At 48.7% G+C, this 19,274-nt stretch overlaps 1 protein-coding gene across 1 annotated transcript in view; it reads left to right on the top strand.

Annotated features, from left to right (window-relative positions):
- The window catches only part of CPA6 (carboxypeptidase A6), a 183,491-nt gene that overhangs the window by 140,585 nt on the left and 23,632 nt on the right, over window positions 1-19,274 (top strand). The window contains 2 exon segments of the mRNA XM_030190168.1: window positions 2,561-2,671; window positions 7,330-7,420. Coding sequence (XP_030046028.1) covers window positions 2,561-2,671; window positions 7,330-7,420 — 202 coding nt within the window.

Below are 19,274 nucleotides of genomic sequence, written 5' to 3'. Positions count from 1 at the left end.
AGAAATGCTAAAAGATCTGCCCGCACATTTCTTAATCTACACTTCCCCAGCTGCAAAGGACTAAAATTCAGTCTAACACATGCTACCAGCTTTTCCTACATGAGCACGCAGCTGTAGAATGCACTACCAATACATCTGAAAACAATTAACGAAATCACCAACTTTCGCAAATCTCTGAAAACCTATCTCTTCAACAAGGCCTACCACGAGAATCCATAGCTCAACTATAATACTTCACCACTCCTCCCTTACTCTGAATGACACCTTTCTATAATTGTCTGCTTAGTTCTTCTCTGTCATCCTTGATCTACTACTACTACTTAACATTTCTAGAGCGCTACTAGGGTTACACAGCGCTGTACAATTTAACAAAGAGAGACAGTCCCTGTTCAAAGAGCTTACAATCTAATAGACAAGTGAACGGTCGGTCCGATAGGGGCAGTCAAATTGGGGCAGTCTGGATTCACTGAACGGTAAGGGTTAGGTGCCGAACGCAGCATTGAAGAGGTGGGCTTTAAGCAAAGACTTGAAGACGGGCAGGGAGGGGGCTTGGCGTAAGGGCTCAGGAAGGTTGTTCCAAGCATAGGGTGAGGCGAGGCAGAATGAGCGGAGCCTGGAGTTGGCGGTGGTGGAGAAGGGTATTGAGAGGAGGGATTTATCCTGTGAACGGAGGTTACGGGCGGGAACGTAAGGGGAGATGAGGGTAGAAAGATAGTGAGGGGCAGCAGACTGAGTGCATTTGTAGGTAAGAAGGAGAAGCTTGAATTGAATGCGGTATCTGATCGGAAGCCAGTGAAGTGACCTGAGGAGAGGGGTGATATGATTATATCGGTTCTGGCGGAATATGAGACGTGCAGCAGAGTTCTGAACAGATTGAAGGGGGGATAGATGGCTAAGTGGGAGGCCGGTGAGGAGTAAGTTGCAGTAGTCCAGGCGAGAGGTAATGAGAGCGTGGACGAGAGTTCGGGTGGTGTGTTCAGAGAGGAAAGGGCGAATTTTGCTGATGTTAAAGAGGAAGAAGCCGGCCACAAAACAGAGGGAAAGCAGCATACAAAAGCAACCAAACAAACAGAAAAAGTAAACACTGGGCCTTCAGGAATGAGAAAAATGCAATCCTTTATTAATGATGAATACCCGACACGGGCCGTGTTTCGGCGTACAAACGCCTGCATCAGGGGTCAAAAAACTCTTCTAGGTCAGCTAGTTAGCTAGTAGATAAAGATGATTAACAAACAGCTTATATTCCCTTGGAATTCTGTTGGGTACTTAAGATGGATATGCTACTAGCAAAGATAGCATGCTGACAAGGTGCTCGCTAAATCTATGTACTGTAGTTTGGGGCTGACAGTAGCTAGTAGCATATCCATCTTAAGTACCCAACAGAATTCCAAGGGAATATAAGCTGTTTGTTAATCATCTTTATCTACTAGCTAACTAGCTGACCTAGAAGAGTTTTTTGACCCCTGATGCAGGCGTTTGTACGCCGAAACACGGCCCGTGTCGGGTATTCATCATTAATAAAGGATTGCATTTTTCTCATTCCTGAAGGCCCAGTGTTTACTTTTTCTGTTTGTAAAGAGGAAGAAGCGACAGGTCTTGGCTATCTGCTGGATATGCGCAGAGAAGGAGAGAGAGGAGTCAAAGATTACTCCGAGGTTGCGGGCAGATGAGACGGGGAGGATGAGGGTGTTATCAACTGAGATAGAAAGTGGAGGAAGAGGAGAAGTGGGTTTTGGTGGAAAGACGATAAGCTCGGTCTTGGACATGTTCAGTTTCAGGTGGCGGTTGGACATCCAGGCAGCAATGTCGGATAAGCAGGCCGATACCTTTGCCTGGGCCTCCGCGGTGATGTCTGGTGTGGAGAGATACAGTTGGGTGTCATCAGCATAGAGATGATAATGGAAACCATGAGATGAGATCAGGGAGCCCAGAGAAGAGGTGTAGATTGAGAAGAGAAGGGGTCCAAGGACAGATCCCTGGGGAACACCAACAGATAAGGGGATGGGGGTGGAGGAAGATCCATGAGAGTGAACTTTGAAGGTGCGGTGGGAGAGATAGGAGGAGAACCAGGAGAGGATAGAGCCCTGGAACCCAAATGAGGACAGTGTTGCAAGAAGTAAGTCATGATTGACAGTGTCAAAAGCGGCGGATAGATCGAGGAGGATGAGGATGGAGTAGTGGCCTCTGGATTTGGCAAGGAACAGGTCATTACAGACTTTAGAGAGTGCTGTTTCTGTCAAGTGAAGAGGGCGAAAACCGGATTGAAGCGGATCAAGGATCTCTTGTAATACCAACTGTATCTTTTACCTGGAATGGCGAGGCCATAACAGGTCTTTGTAAGCCACATTGAGCCTGCAAATAAGTGGGAAAATGTGGGATACAAGTGCAATAAATAAATGGCTTGCCTTACTGATTTGTTGCATTTATCATTACGAAACTGAATTTTCACAGTATCCGATAGTGTGTTTTGGAACTGTGAACTGATATAACAAAACTGTGTCATACTGCAAAAGTTATTTTATAATGTGACTTACTTTTACAACAGTGTTTTGTCTTACAGGCAGTTGACACATATTATAGTGATCCTGGCATGAGACGGGTTCTGAATCAACTCTATTTCTATGTCATGCCAGTATTTAATGTCGATGGCTATCATTTTAGCTGGACCAAGGTAAATATCTTAGAGCTTCTTAAAATGTACTTCCCTAGGTAAAATCAAGTGCTTGCCATTTTGTTTAAACCTGATGAAGAGAGTGGTAGGTCCCAAAAGTTAGGTACAAATTTAAGATAGTCTTAAAAGACTGTTTTAAGATAGTCCAGTAAAAATATCAACATATATTTTTGATTTCTTGACTTTTAGTTTCATGCAGTGGCGTACCAAGGGGGGGCCGGTAGGGGCGGTCCGCCCCGGGTGCACGCCGCTGAGGGGGTGCCGCGTGCCTGTCGGCTCCGCTCGTTCCGTGCTCCCTCTGCCCCGGAGCAGTTCCTGTTCCGGGGCAGAGGGAGCACGGAACAAGCGAAGCTGACAGGCGCACAGCACCCCCCCCCCCCCCAGCAGGTAAAAATGCACAAGGGGGGGGGGGTGTCCTTTCACCGGGGGAGGGGGGCGCGCTGCACCCAGGGGGGCGCATCGGCGATCCGCCCCGGGTGTCAGCCACCCTAGGAACGTCACTGGTTTCATGAATTACCAGTGTTGGTCAAAGTACTTAAGTAAAAGAATAAATGTATATTTTAATACTTAAATAAAAGTACAGTGAAGAACACATTAAAAATTTTTCTTAAGTGAAAGTAAAAAAGTTATTACCTAATATAATACTTTTTGAATAAAATATGAAAGTACCGCAACTACAACGAATGCAACTATTAACATTTTTATCCCAACAACTTTATTGCTCTACAATTCAATCAACTTTACTTTTAGTAAAACTAAATTTTGAGACTGACTGTCACTCATACGAGTACTCTTGTAAATCATTAATCCAACACAAAGGTATTCAACAACTGCACTAGGAGGAAGTGGAGTATTCAGTCTGATAAAAAGTTCCTTCAGATTAGGCCAGGCTGCAGTGCTACTGTAGGCAGATGCTCAAATTCTGGCGCAGTTCCAAACAGCACTGGAGTTTTACTGCCAAATCAGCGCTGCAAAACAGTTCCCTAATGTTCAGTGCTAATAACATGCAAATTTAGGCTCAATGTCAGCGCTTAACATTAGGGAGCAGTTTCCAGTTCTGAGGCAGAATTGTGCCTGAGCATGCACTCAAGGCACAATCTTCCCACAGAAGAGGTTTGACTGGTCCAAGCTTTTCTCCCGGACCTGTCAAACCTAACAAGCAGATGTGCCAGACCCCCCATCCCACCAAATACAAGGGCCTGGAGGTCCAGTGGACTCCCAGACCCCTCACCTCCCAAACACATAACCCCCCCACACACACACACAGTGACCCACCTCAGCTAACAAAAGGGAGCCTGAGGTCTACTGGACTCCCAGACCCCTTACCCCCTGTGCACATAGGGCCCCCCCCCCACCAAAAATACCCTGGTGGTCCAGTGGGACCGTCAACAGGCCCAAAGTGACCCCCCCAAAGTCTAGCCCTGGTGGTCTAGCGGTGGAGTCCCCCCAATCCAACCCCCTCCTCTCATACTTTAAAATTGGAGGAGGAGAGACTAGTACGCCCTCCCTCCTCTGCAGGCACCACCTCAAAATGACAGTGCCCTGCCCTTCCCAGTGCATCCTGAGGATGGGATTGGTTCAGGGGGGTCACGTCAGGCCTGAAGAGGGTCCCACTGGACCACCAGGGTGTTTTCGATGGTGAGGGGGGGGGGGCTATGTGCTTGGAGGTGATGAGTCTGGGGATCCACTGGACTTCCAGGCCCCCTTGTGGGGTGTACAGTGGGGGAGTATGTGTTTGGGGGTGGGTCAGTGGAGGAGTATATGTTTGGGGAGCTGAGGGTTCTGGGGGTCCATTGGACCTCCAAGTCTTTACATGTATTGGGATCTGAGGTCCACTGTACCACCAGGGCTATGTTGGCAGGTCTCCCCCATTCCTCCTCTGCTCAGCAAATCCTAACACCAGTTCCAAGCTGCCGTATAGTTTGCTGCAGGAGCAGCACCCTCGTTTCGCACGTTGTCCGCTGAGCATTAGGGAGGAATGCAGGAGACCCTCTTTTGAATACATTTACATGCAGTTAGTGATCAGAGCCGGAGAGCTTGTTGTTTCATGTTCTCGAAGGCTCTGATCATCGGGCGCTGGCAAATGCGGGCACTAGTCCAGCACTAATGGCATCTAGCATCCACGTTTGCTTTTGAGCATTGGGGCATTGGTGTCTTCTGACTGGGTCTGTAGGTATTGCTCAAGGGAATTTCTGCCTGAAACACTTCACTTCCGTATAGCAAAAAATACTTTATCATCATCATTGTCATTATCACCTGCATTAGAAATAGCACTGACCAATTCATCACTTGCATGTTTATCTTTGTTATCTTCATCATGCTATCTAATTACAGAGAAGGCTTTCACAATGTTGGAATCATTGTCTGTTGTTGTTTTAACAATTTTTTGTCTGATGGCAAGCTCTGAATATCTTCGAGAACTGATGCATGAATGACAAATGTGTGGGAACCCTTCAGTCTTTAGGCTAGACAAGCAGACTTCCTATTGTGAGGAACCCCTGAGGGTCAGGGAAGAAGGGATCTGGGAAAGGAGCAAGATGGGTAGGTTTCATACCTGGGATTCCAACTACAAGTCCCAGGATCCTAGGGGCTGGGAAGCCACGCCTCCACGGAGGCATACGTTTCCCAAGAGCCGGAGAAGGGAGGAGGACTACAGTTCCCAAGAACACTTGCAAAGCCCTGGGGGCAAGCAAAGGGAGCAGCAAGGGAACTACAAGTCCCAGGATCCCGAGGGAGAGGAGGGGGATTGGCTGAGGAGGAATAATCAGGAGGGAGAGCAACCAGCTGGGAACCATAAAGGGAGAGGAGCCCATGGATTGGGAAGTGGAGAAAGAGGTCAGAGAGGAGATCCAAGCCCAAGATGACTGGGGAAATGAGCCCATGGAGATTGCTGCTGTAGCTCAGGTACAAGGGAAGAAGTTGAAAGGCTTCGTAGCAAACCTTCTTCAAGGCTGAGGAAAGCTTGGAGGAAAAGTTAAACAGCTGTTCCACTCAAGGGGGAGAGAGGTGCCGTGCTGTAGAGCAGTGAATGATTTCAGCTATGGCCAGAAGTCAGACCTGGCTGGAGAAACTGTGTCCAGGAACCTGGCCATGCTGGGGAAGCAGTGAGTGATTTGAACTAAGTCCAGAAGTCATGCCATGCTGGGGAGGCAGTGAGGATTTGAACTGTGTCCAGAAGTCATGCCACTCTAGGAAGCAGTGAGTAATTTAAACTGTGTCCAGAAGTGGTGCCATGCTGGAGAAACAGTGAGTGACTTGAACTGTGTCCAGGAATCAGGCCAGGCTGGGGAAGCAGTGAATGATTTAAACTGTATCCAGAAACTGTGGCCAGCGGGGGGAAGGAACAAGGGGTGATATGTGCTGTAACCAAGGACTGTGTCTGGAAGAGAAAATGTCTTGGCCTTGCTGATGGAATAAAGCGGTTTTAAGCATATTTTTGGAGTCTGCTTCTGGGAGTGCTCAGGGAAGGGTCCTTCCAGGGTCAGCCGAGTTCATACCTTCAGGAAGGCCTGAAGGTGGTGGCCTGCTGACACTATCTAAAAACTATCAATCCAGTGGACAGCCAACCTAGTGTAAATTTTCTATGAGATGTCCAGCAGTCTATTGTGACAGAGACAAAAATTGCAACCAGCTTCAGCTTCACGTCCACTTCAAAACTGTTCCAACTCAACACGGTTCCATTTGACTGGAGACCAGTAACCATTTCAACAAATCAAGACAACTCCAGTGGTTTCATAGGCTATATTCACTGAACTGCAAAATTTAAGATGAGATGATCCATTGTTGGCATGACGAGGTTTGCAATAGCAAAATCCTGTTACAGGTTTTGCTGTTCCATTTGGTTTACTGAGGAATTGCCATTTATGTCTTGCTTCTGCTTTTACTTTTTACTTATAACTGCAAACATCAGATGGAACTGAGTAAAAGTAGTAAAAATTGGTGAAATTATTATCATTTATCGTTTATTCATTTACTATACCGTTTCAAATTGTATTCACAAAACAGAACGGTTTACATAGCAATATAAAAATCATAATAAAAACAAACATAAAAGAACTCCATCAAAATGAAAGGCAAGCACAGCAAGCTAAAACAACCATTCTAAACGGTAACAACACTAACACATACTGGACAACCATTCATAACAAGTACATATACTGTTATATTATTTTACTGCATTTTCATTCTACCTAATTCTGCCTTTTATCACAGATTATTATTTTACTTCAGTAAATGTAAAAAATGTTATCCTGTATTTCTTTACAAACATAAGTGACAAATCTTTTACTTAAGTACAGTAACTAGCTACATTTACTTGGTTACTATACAACACTGGAATTACCTAGGAAAGAAGGAATGTTCACATAATTGATTATATGATTTTAATTATCACTAATTCAGGATGATTGCTTACTGCTACTCCAGTACTGATGATTTCATTGCTTAATCTTAATAAAATTGTTAAACGGAGACTATTTCATAGAAACAATGTCCATATGGCTGAATGCATTTCTTACCATGATATGATGGTCTACATAAAATATAAATGGTAAGCAAAGAAGAGAATCTCAGCTGTGTGAGCAAATCGAGAAATTGTGAGGCAGCCAGGTTATGATTTACACAATTTCTATAACGTTTTTCTTGCTTTTATTTGCCAGGATCGATTTTGGAGAAAAACAAGATCCAAGTACTCCAGATTCCAGTGCTATGGAGCAGATGCCAATCGAAACTGGAAAGTGAAATGGTGTGGTATGTTTGAAAAGTTGATTACAGGCAGTGCATATTTTTGGCTGCTAAGAACACCCAGAAGCATAACCAAAGGATTGTTGACCTTGGTTTTTTCCCATGTTTATATTGAGATTAATATTGGTTGACTGACAGACATGTGAAGGGCAATTCTATAACCTAGATGCTCAGATATACATGTGCATTGCACATGTAAATGTTTAGAATACTAGCATTTATGTGTGTAAATGTTAGTATGTGCCTAAGCAGTATTTAACAAATACCTGCTTAACTTAAATAGACATACCCAGGGCCAGTCAGTCACAGATAGAGGAAATGTCCAACAAGCAATAATATGAAGATAGCAGTTGGACAAAAAAACACATACAATAGCAAACATGGTACCAGTTTATTGAAACAAGATCCGACACGGCCGCATTTCGGCTTGCACCTGCATCAGTAGCATGTATCTCAAGGATACGTGAAGTCAATTCATAATATACCACGCTAAAATTTTCAAATATCTAATTGCAGCCAGGTTCACTGTGCAGTAATGCACATGTCCATGCATTAATTGCAGAGAGCATGCTGGGCATGCCCCCAGTAGTTTGCGCATAGCCTTTGCGCCTATCACGTGCTGAGTTTTGCAGGCACCTTAAGTGCAAAAACACACTTTAGTAAAAGACCCCCATAGTGATGACAGAAACGGTGAACATTCTTAAGGTGCTGTTTCATTTTGATCAGTCAGCAGGGCAGCTCAAGAGGTTGTGGCACCCTTTTGTTTTTATTGCCCCCCTCCCCCATCTTGTAGCCAATCTTGTAGCATGAGCTGCACAAATAGGGGTAAACTTTCACCTGGCACAGTCACTGGCTTAAGCTAAACACCAGCAACTGTTGTTTAATTTCATTCCTATAGATACTACCAGTGGTGTAGGAAGGGGGGGGGGGCGGTGGGGCAGTCCGCCCCGGGTGCACGCCGCTGGGGGGGGGGTGTCGGCGCCTCGCTGGTTCCTTGCTCTCTCTGCCAAGAGCAGGGAACCAGCGAGGCGCCAACACCCCCCAGCGGCGTGCACTCTGCGGATTGGCTCTCCCGCCCGCCCCTCACCGCCTTCCAGGTATGTTCTCAGGGGGGGGTTGCGCTCCGGAGGGTGGAGGGTGTGCCACGCTGCACCCGGGGGGGGGGGGGGGTGCGCAGCAGCGACCCGCCCCGGGTGTCAGCTGTCTTCGCGACGCCACTGGATACTACCATAGACATTTATAATTCTCCCTTCCAACTCAGAACAGCTTCCAAGTTTAGGAACTTATAAATCAAAAATAAAAAATATCAAATACTAATAAAGCATTTAAAACAGCAGAAAAGTCTAACAAAATCCAATATGTTAAACCTGAAGTTTTCAACCCAATCCACAGGAGACACCTAGGCTTTCAGGTTTTCAGAATATCCACAATGAGTATATAGGAGAGAGATTTGCATGCATTTCCTTCATTATATGCAAATCTCTCTCATGCATATTCATTGTGAATATCCTGAATACTAAATAGGTCAGTTTCCCAGGAATGGGCGAGGAAACCCTGTTTAACAAATCAGAATGAAATTATTACCCACTTGCTCTTCTCCTTGTCCCCCAACTCAGTGGCATAGCCACAGGTGGGCCTGGGTGGGCCAGGGCCCACCCACTTAGGGCTCAGGCCCACACAACAGTAGCACATGTTTAGCGGTAGCTGGTGGCGATCCCAAGCTCTGCCAGCTGAAGACTTTCCCCTGATAGTAACAAATTTCTACTCTCCACAATACTGGCACCTGTGCATGCTCAGTTTTCAGTGCATGCCTTCTGCAGACTGCCAAGGTGGAAAGAAGCATTTTCCTGCCAGCTGAGATATTTTTTTGGTGGTGGGGGGGGGGGTGGGGGGGGAGGGGGAGAAGAAAATTTGTTGCGCACCCACTTCTTACCTAGGCCCACCCAAAATCTGTTGTCTGGGTACACCCCTGCCCCAACTTTGCATTCTCACTCACCCCCCAGCCATCAACAAAATTCTTCCCCTCTCCTTCCAGAACTATGACCCACCCCACACACACACATTTGATTCCCTCCTGGACCAGAAGTCAGATCAAGGTACCCCTCTCACCTGGGGCTTGGGCAGGAAGTTGACTTTTAGTCTTCATGAGATGTTGGCTGTCAGCATTCCAGTGCAGCAACAGCAGCAGCAGCTGTGGCAAAGAGAACATGGTCAAATGCTGCAACACTTTAAATGCTGCTTCTGCATCACCTCCTTCCCACAAAGTAGCTCATGTTGAGACATAGTGGTGCCTCGAGGGGGGTGCAGAGGCACTCCTGAAGCAAAAAAAATAGATAAGCTGGGGATATCAGAGGCAATAGATGCCCTTTATCTCTGGCATTCTGAACCAGTACCTCTGGCTCATGGCTTTGGCCAGCTTTGGCTACCAGAATAATACAGGGCTAAATGGAGGGGAGGGGGGTCACTTACAGGTGAAGTTATCAGGTGTAGTAACAGGTGAGTTTTTACCGCACCTTGATGTACTACAGGTTGCTGACTCCCATGTGAGCAAGTGCAAGGTGATGCATGTGGGAAAAAAGAACCCGAATTATAGCTACATCATGCACGAAAGGGATCTGGGTGTCGTCGTCGATAATACACTGAAACCTTCTGCTCAGTGTGCTGCTGCGGCTAGGAAAGCAAATAGAATGTTGGGTATTATTAAGAAAGGTATGGAAAACAGGTGTGAGGATGTTATAATGCCGTTATATCGCTCCATGGTGCGACCGCACCTTGAGTATTGTGTTCAATTCTGGTCGCCGCAACTCAAGAAAGATATAATGGAATTGGAAAAGGTGCAGCTGTTACAAGAAATGATTTACTTGGGGGAAAGAGCTCTAGAGCACTCGCTACTGTTTATAATTTAAGAGCAGGCGCCGTATTTATAAGTTTTAGGATATTAATTTCTCCACCAATCACCAAAGGTGATAATTGCAATAAATTAAATATTATCTCTGTTGAAATGCAGTATTCTGTACTGCAAGATTAACCTTAACAGATACCATATACTCAGAACACAAAGAGACTATATTTTTAGCTTCAAAAGGGTTCATTTAATATACAAATAATATTGCAAACGAGAGATAGCTTTTAAAAGGATCTTAGAACAGAGAATTTGTGCATAAAATAGAACAAAGTAACAGGTAGGTTAGCTTACAGTCCTTGTTACAAGCATGCTATGGTCCAGCTGATTGATGAGCACATGGTCAGGAGCAAGGCATCAGCAGACCCCAAAGAGAGCAGCAGGTCCCAAGAGGAGGCAGGTCCCAAGAGAGAGCAGCAGGTCCCAAGCGAGCTTCCCAAGAGAGAGAGAGCTGGGCTGTTTCCAGGTTTTTTATAATGTTCCCTGAGTTGTAGTTTGCAGGGGATCTTGGGTATTGTAGTTTGCAGGGGAGCATGGTCACATGTTTCCTGGATATCTGCTGGCAAATGGCTTTTCTATAGCTTGAGGGTTTCAGTCTGCTGTGATAGGTGGAGTTTCTTTTGTCATTTGAGTCATAGGAGTCTCTGCTTCAGTTTTTTGTTCTCTAGAGATGTCTTGGTGACCCTCCCAGCCAGCTTTTGTCTCTGTTAAGTGTTTGTAATTGACTAGCCCTGCTACCAGAAATTCCCAAGGAAAAGGGGAAAGAAGGTATTGAAATGCAGTTTCAATACATCTTTTAAAAGCTGCATTTTTATATTGATAATTCTGACAATTGGCTTATACCATAACACAGCGAAGGGGACTAAAATGATAGTGGGGGTGGGACGACTTCCCTAAGAAGAAAGACTAAGGAGGCTAGGGCTTTTCAGCTTGGGGAAGAGACGGCTGAGGGGAGACATGATAGAGGTATATAAAATAATGAGTGGAGTGGAACAGGTGGATGTGAAGCGTCTGTTCACTCTTTCCAAATGTAATCCGTTGGGTTGGTCGTGAGCCCTTGGGCCCTGGCCGAGGCCAGCAGGGCGCCGACCCAGGCCAAGGGGAGACCGACCCACCACCGCACACCCCAGCTACACAATACCCCCTAAGCTACCCCTCCCCCCAGTCCCTCAGGAAGAAGGGAAATAGGCATACAGGCGGGCCTCGCGGCCGAACCGGAACCCACGCAGACAGAGCCACTCATGCGAGCCTCACGGCTGAACTGGAACCCAATCACACACAGGGAGGGGTGAAAGAACCCAAGAGGGCCCCAAGATGCCAGACACGCGCTGAACACCAGCAATAGGGCAGAGGGGGAAACAAAGGACCAGAGCGGCCCACGCCCACGCAGGGGACTAGCGCAGGACAGGGGAACTAACACAGCAACCCCCTCCCCACCAGGGTAGGAGCCCCAGGCAGAAGCCAGAGGAACCAAACACAAAGGAAGGCAGAAAGCCTTTGCCTCAAACCCACTGTAGACAAAGGCACACAGAACATAAAGGGTTAAGCTTGTAGAGCCAGCAGAGAGAGAGTGCCATAAATCAACAAACAATCAGAGAGAATGCTTCCCCTCCCGAGAGGGAGTGGGGCCCATCCAAACAAACACACTGGCAGAGGCAGGAATACAATACACACAGTACACAAAGGGTTAAACTCACTGAGCCAGCAGGCCAGGACACTGGGAAGAGAAATCCTTAAAACAAACAAACAAAGGAGAACGCTCTCACTCAGCCCAGAGCCCCGGAGGCTGAGCAATGCCCAGCCCCCACTAAACAAACGAGCAGCTGACCCTGATTACAGAGCTACACACACACACACACACACAGCAGCAGCTAACCCAGAGGGAAGGAAAAGAATACTCTAAATCAACACAGATCCCTGTCAGAACCTAGAGCAGGTTCTGAGAGAAACCTATCAGGCTTTCCTGTTACCACCAGATAAGTAACGCAAAAGCAGAGAAACTCTTCAGCTGCAGGCTAAAGTACTATCCCCTGACGTCAGCACAACCCCTGGCAGCCAATCAGAAGAGACGTCCCCCTCCCCCTCAGCCAAACCGGCAGAATCATAACATCACCCCCCCTTCAAGGGCCCCCCCTACCCCGTCCACGAGGTTTAGGTTTGTGAGGGAAAAGGCGATGGAACCGTCTGACTAGGATTGGCGCGTGGACATGAGTAGCGTCCTCCCAGGAATTGTCTGCCGGTCCATATCCCATCCACGCAATGAGATACTGGAGATGTCCCCGGAAGCGCCTTGCATCCAAGACATCCCGGACTTCGTATTCCCCCTGGGAGGCTGAGATGGCTGGACTAGCAGGCAACGTGGGCAAAGCCCCTTTTCTCAGAATCACAGGCTTCAGCAAGGACACATGAAAGGTGTTATGTACCCGTAATGTAGGTGGTAACTTTAGCTGATAACAGACCCGATTCACTTGCCTCACAATGGGATACGGGCCCACAAATCGAGGTGCAAAGCGGGAGGAGGGAATCTTCAGACGAAGATTACGCGTGGACAACCACACCAAGTCGCCAGGCTGGAAGTGCGGTTCCACTCTGCGAGACCGATCCGCTTGGCGTTTCATACGAGTGGAGGTCACTCGCAGCGCTTTCTGAACTGATGACCAAATTGCTTGGAGCGAGGTCACCGCATCAACCGCTGCCGGGACATCCAAGTTGGTTTTCAAGGGGGCTGGTATCCGCGGGTGTCGTCCATATACGATGTAAAAGGGCGACGCGCCCGTGGCCGAGCTCACTCGGTTGTTATGAGCGAATTCTGCCCAAGGCAGCAGCTGACTCCAGTTGTTGTGGTGCTCATTGACATACATCCGTAGGAACTGCTTCAAGCATTGGTTCACTCGTTCTGTTTGGCCATTGGATTGTGGGTGATATCCCGACGAAAAGTTCAGCTTTACTTCAAGGGCCCGATTCAGGGCTCTCCAGAACTTTGAGACAAACTGTACTCCTCGATCAGAGGTAATAGATTCTGGCAGACCATGGAGACGAAAAATAGAGCTGATGAAATACTGTGCCAGCTTCACCGCCGAAGGAAGGGTAGGCATGGGTATGAAGTGGGCCATTTTAGAAAACCGGTCCACCACTACCAAGACAACTGTGTGCCCTTCAGAGTTAGGCAGATCCGTAACAAAGTCCATGGCAATGTGGGTCCACGGTCTCTCAGGTACCGGTAAAGGCATCAGCAACCCCTGGGGTCTCCGACGGTCAGCCTTATGCTGGGCGCACTCAGGACACGCAGCCACAAACTCCTGCACATCCCGATCAAGTGAAGGCCACCAATACTGCTGGGAGATGAACCGCTTGGTTCCCAGGATCCCGGGATGTCCTGCCATTCGAGAGGCATGCCCCCATTGGAGTGTCTTTTCTCTCAGCCGGGGTGGCACAAAGGTCATACCTGCAGGTACTGCTAGCGTCATCGCGGGCACAATGACATCAGGTTTAATTACATACTGCAGGGGTTCTTCCTCCAGGTCAGCCTCCATGGACCTGGAGAGGGCATCTGCCTTGATGTTCTTCTCCGCTGGACGATAGGTCAGAATGAAATCAAAGCGGGAGAAGAATAGTGCCCACCGGGCCTGGCGAGGATTCAGCCTTCTCGCTTCTCGTAAATAAGTCAGGTTTTTATGGTCCGTGAACACCGTGAAGGGCTCCTGCGCCCCTTCCAGCAGATGACGCCATTCTTCCAGGGCCAATTTAATGGCTAATAGCTCCTGATCCCCGATGGCATAATTCTTCTCGGCAGGGGTATACTTTTTAGAGAAGAATGCACATGGGAGAAGTTTCCCACTGGGGTGGGCCTGGGACAGCACTGCTCCTACGCCAACCAATGATGCATCCACTTCCACAAAAAATTTATTTGTCGGGTTGGGATGGCGCAACACTGGAGCTCCAACAAATGCCTGTTTCAGATTCTCAAAGGCCTGACACGCCTCAGGCGACCAGTTGCGAGCGTCAGCGTTCTTCTTAGTCAAGGCAGTAAGAGGGGCAGTCAGGGACGAGTAATTCCAAATAAACTGCCTATAGTAGTTGGCAAAACCTAAGAAGCGCTGTAGAGCCTTACGCCCCGTAGGTTGCTGCCAGTGCAGGATGGCTGTCAGCTTACTGGGGTCCATACGCAGCCCGTGGTTAGAAATGATGTACCCCAGGAAGAGCAGTTCGGAGCGATGGAATTCACATTTTTCCAATTTCACATAGAGGTGGTTCTCCCTCAACCGCTGCAATACGGTCTTCAGGTGCTCCTGGTGCTCTTCCTCAGCCCTTGAAAAAATCAAAATATCGTCCAAGTAGACCATCACAAACTTATACAGGAGATCCCTGAAGATGTCATTCATGAAGGCTTGGAAGACGGCTGGAGCATTAGCAAGTCCAAAGGGCATTACCAGATATTCGTAATGCCCGTCGCGGGTGTTAAACGCCGTCTTCCACTCATCCCCCTCCTTGATCCGCACAAGGTTGTAGGCCCCCCTGAGATCGAGCTTGGAGAAGATCTGGGCCCCCTGGAGGCGGTCAAACATCTCAGAAATCAAGGGAAGGGGGTATTTGTCCTTCCGCGTGATGGCATTGAGTCCCCTGTAGTCAATACAGGGGCGCAAACCCCCATCCTTCTTCTCCACGAAGAAGAATCCAGCCCCCGCGGGTGATTTAGAGGGCCGGATGAAGCCTCGAGCTAGGTTCTCTCGAATATACTGGGACATGGCTTCCGTCTCTGGCCGGGATAGGGGGTATACGCGGCCACGGGGAGGTTCAGTGCCAGGTAGTAGCTCTATGGCACAGTCATAGGAGCGATGAGGAGGCAGAATCTCTGCTTGCTGTTTGGAAAAAACATCTCCAAAGGATCTGTAGGGCCCCGGTAACATAACATTGGCTCGATCCAAAGGAAGCGTCACTGGGGCTGGCGAGACCTTATCCAAACAGACCTTCTGGCAGCCCGGGCCCCACGCCGTCAATTCACCCCGGGCCCAATCAATGCAAGGGTTATGCAGGCGAAGCCAGGGTAATCCCAGGATTATGGCCTCAGTGGCCGACGGAAGGACGTAGAAGGAGATAACTTCTTTGTGTAAGACTCCTACCCGTATGGTCATAGGCACGGTTCTGGAGCGGAGAACTCCCCGAACCAGTCCCCAAGCCGCTGAGACGGTGATGGGCTGAGGTAACTCCATCGTAGGAATTTGATGAACCCGCACCAGGTCCGCGCTGATAAAGTTGCCTCCCGCCCCCGAGTCAACTAGTGCCTCAAAACAAGGGGTATCCTTAATCGCCAGTAGAACTGGCACCAAAACCTGCATCCAAGGGGAGAAGGACTTTGGCCCTGACCCGGTCTCCCTAGCCGGTATCAGGGCTGCTGGTTTCCCGACTTCTTTCTCTTCGGGCACTCACGGACAAAGTGCCCTTTCACTCCACAATGCAGGCACAGCCCCTTAGAGCGTCTCCGCTGTCTCTCCCGGGCCGCCCGGTCAACCTGCATAGGTTCAGACCCATCGGGCACACCCAGCGACGGGGAAGCAGGGCTCTTGTGCGAGCTCCTCGAGTTAGCCCCTGCAACCTGCTGACCAGCGAGACGTTCACAGGCCCGCTCCCTGAACCGGATGTCCACCTGGGTACAGAGACGGATGAGGTCATTCAGATCTGAGGGCAGCTCCCGGCCTGTGAGTTCGTCCTTAATGTTGGCCGAGACACCATGCCAAAATACCGCAGTCAGGCTTGGGTTATCCCAACCTAGCTCTGCGGCCAAAGTCCGAAACTGGATGGCGTACTCACCCAGAGAGAGTCGCCCCTGATGTAGGTTCAACAGCTGAGTCGCCGCCGAGGAGGGCTTCCCGGGTTCCTCAAAGATGAGCCGAAATTGTTTCAAAAACTCTGCCAAATTATCCAGGAGGGGATCCTTCTTCTCCCATAAGGGCGAGGCCCAGGCCAGAGCGGGGCCTGCCAGTAGAGAGATAATATAAGCCACCTTCGCCCGATCCGAAGGAAAATCCCGGGCCTGCAACTCGAAGACAATTTGGCATAGATTGAGGAACCCCCGGCAGGTCTTACTGTCGCCCTCGTACCTCGGGGGCGTAGCCACCCGAATCCCTCGGCCACATGCGTGGGAACTAGGCGGAGTAGCTGCTGGCGGGACCTCCGCAGCCCCCGTGACAGTCAGCGAGTCTACCCGTTGGGACAGTGCGTTCACGACTCCCGATACCTGTTGTAGCTGAGCATGCAATTGCTGGAGCAGCTGCATGGGGGATGGATCGGTCGAGCTCATGGCTTTTGCGTTCTGTAATCCGTTGGGTTGGTCGTGAGCCCTTGGGCCCTGGCCGAGGCCAGCAGGGCGCCGACCCAGGCCAAGGGGAGACCGACCCACCACCGCACACCCCAGCTACACAATACCCCCTAAGCTACCCCTCCCCCCAGTCCCTCAGGAAGAAGGGAAATAGGCATACAGGCGGGCCTCGCGGCCGAACCGGAACCCACGCAGACAGAGCCACTCATGCGAGCCTCACGGCTGAACTGGAACCCAATCACACACAGGGAGGGGTGAAAGAACCCAGAGGGCCCCAAGATGCCAGACACGCGCTGAACACCAGCAATAGGGCAGAGGGGGAAACAAAGGACCAGAGCGGCCCACGCCCACGCAGGGGACTAGCGCAGGACAGGGGAACTAACACAGCAACCCCCTCCCCACCAGGGTAGGAGCCCCAGGCAGAAGCCAGAGGAACCAAACACAAAGGAAGGCAGAAAGCCTTTGCCTCAAACCCACTGTAGACAAAGGCACACAGAACATAAAGGGTTAAGCTTGTAGAGCCAGCAGAGAGAGAGTGCCATAAATCAACAAACAATCAGAGAGAATGCTTCCCCTCCCGAGAGGGAGTGGGGCCCATCCAAACAAACACACTGGCAGAGGCAGGAATACAATACACACAGTACACAAAGGGTTAAACTCACTGAGCCAGCAGGCCAGGACACTGGGAAGAGAAATCCTTAAAACAAACAAACAAAGGAGAACACTCTCACTCAGCCCAGAGCCCCGGAGGCTGAGCAATGCCCAGCCCCCACTAAACAAACGAGCAGCTGACCCTGATTACAGAGCTACACACACACACACACACACAGCAGCAGCTAACCCAGAGGGAAGGAAAAGAATACTCTAAATCAACACAGATCCCTGTCAGAACCTAGAGCAGGTTCTGAGAGAAACCTATCAGGCTTTCCTGTTACCACCAGATAAGTAACGCAAAAGCAGAGAAACTCTTCAGCTGCAGGCTAAAGTACTATCCCCTGACGTCAGCACAACCCCTGGCAGCCAATCAGAAGAGACGTCCCCCCTCCCCCTCAGCCAAACCGGCAGAATCATAACACCAAAAATACTAGGACTAGGGGGCATGCGATGAAACTACAGTGTAGTAAATTTAAAACAAATCGGAGAAAATTTTTCTTCACCCAATGCGTAATTAAACTCTGGAATTCATTGCCGGAGAACGTGGTGAAGGCGGTTAGCTTGGCAGAGTTTAAAATGGGGTTAGACGGTTTCTTAAAGGACAAGTCCATAAACCGCTACTAAATGGACTTGGGAAAAATCCACAATTCCGGGAATAACGTATAGAATGTTTGTACGTTTGGGAAGCCTGCCAGGTGCCCTTGGCCTGGATTGGCCGCTGTCATGGACAGGATGCTGGGCTCGATGGACCCTTGGTCTTTTCCCAGTGTGGCATTACTTATGTACTTATGGCTATGGACTAACTGCTTGCAAGCCACCTCACAAGCACTGTTAGCCAGTCAGCCTGGGAGGATCTGGCTGCCAAGCTTAATGATGCTTCTGGGCCTTCTCTTAAAGGGGCATCACCTATTTGTTCAAGTCCCCCATGCAGCTCCCCCACCCCAAGGTCTTCCCCTCAATAGTGCCCCCCATAATGCCCCACATAATGTGCTCCCCAAAGGGCACCCCCAGATCTTTAAATACCACCACACTCCACTCCTATGACTCACTCTCACCTGTACCTTAACAAATCAGTGGTGGTATAAACTAGGCACCCACAGTTGTACACACAAATGTTTAGAATAGTAGCACCGACATGCCTATGCATTCACATACTCACATAAGTGCCGGCAGAGTGCCTACACACTATTTCTTCTAGGAGATGCATATTCAGGTCCTCAAGTCTCTTCTGGTATGTGTTTTGGCACAAGGCCCGTATCATTTTTCTTGCCTTCCTCTAAACTGCCGCAAGTCTTTTCATATCCTTAGCAAGATACAGCATCCAAAACTGATCACAATACTCCAAATGAGGCCTCACCAATGAATTGTACAAAAGCATTAACACATCCTTTCTTCTACTGGAAATGCCTCTTTCTATGCAGCCTAGCATCCTTCTGACTACAGCCATTACCTTGTCACATTGTTTCGCTGCCTTAAGATCCTCCAACACTATCAACCTAAAGTCTCTCTCCCAGTTTGTGCTTATCAGCTTCTCATCCCCTAGTGAATACAATTCTTTTAGGTACCTACACCCTATATACATCATTCTACAATTCTTTGCATTAAATTTTAACTGCCAAACATTAGACCATTCTTCTAATACTTTTAGATCACATCTCATGTTGTCCACTCCCTCTGGGGTGTCCACTCTGTTGTAAATCTTTGTATCATCTGCAAAAAGACAAACTGTCCCTTCTAACCCTTTGGCAATGCCATTCACAAATATCGGCCCCAATACCGATCCTTGGGACACTCCAGTACACACTTTTCTTTCCTCCAAGTGAATTCCTTTCATCACCACCGTCTGACGTCTGTCAGTCAACCAGTCTCTAATCCAGTTCACCACTTTGGTCCTAAGTTCAGCCCATTCAATTTGTTCACAAGCCCCTATGAGGAACTGTGTCAAAGGCTTTGCTGAAATCCAAATAGACCACATCTGGCTCATGCCC

Source organism: Microcaecilia unicolor, chromosome 1 (genome assembly GCF_901765095.1).
Source record: "Microcaecilia unicolor chromosome 1, aMicUni1.1, whole genome shotgun sequence".
Taxonomy (NCBI): Eukaryota; Metazoa; Chordata; class Amphibia; order Gymnophiona; family Siphonopidae; genus Microcaecilia; species Microcaecilia unicolor.
This window is presented reverse-complemented; position numbering and strand designations above follow the sequence as displayed.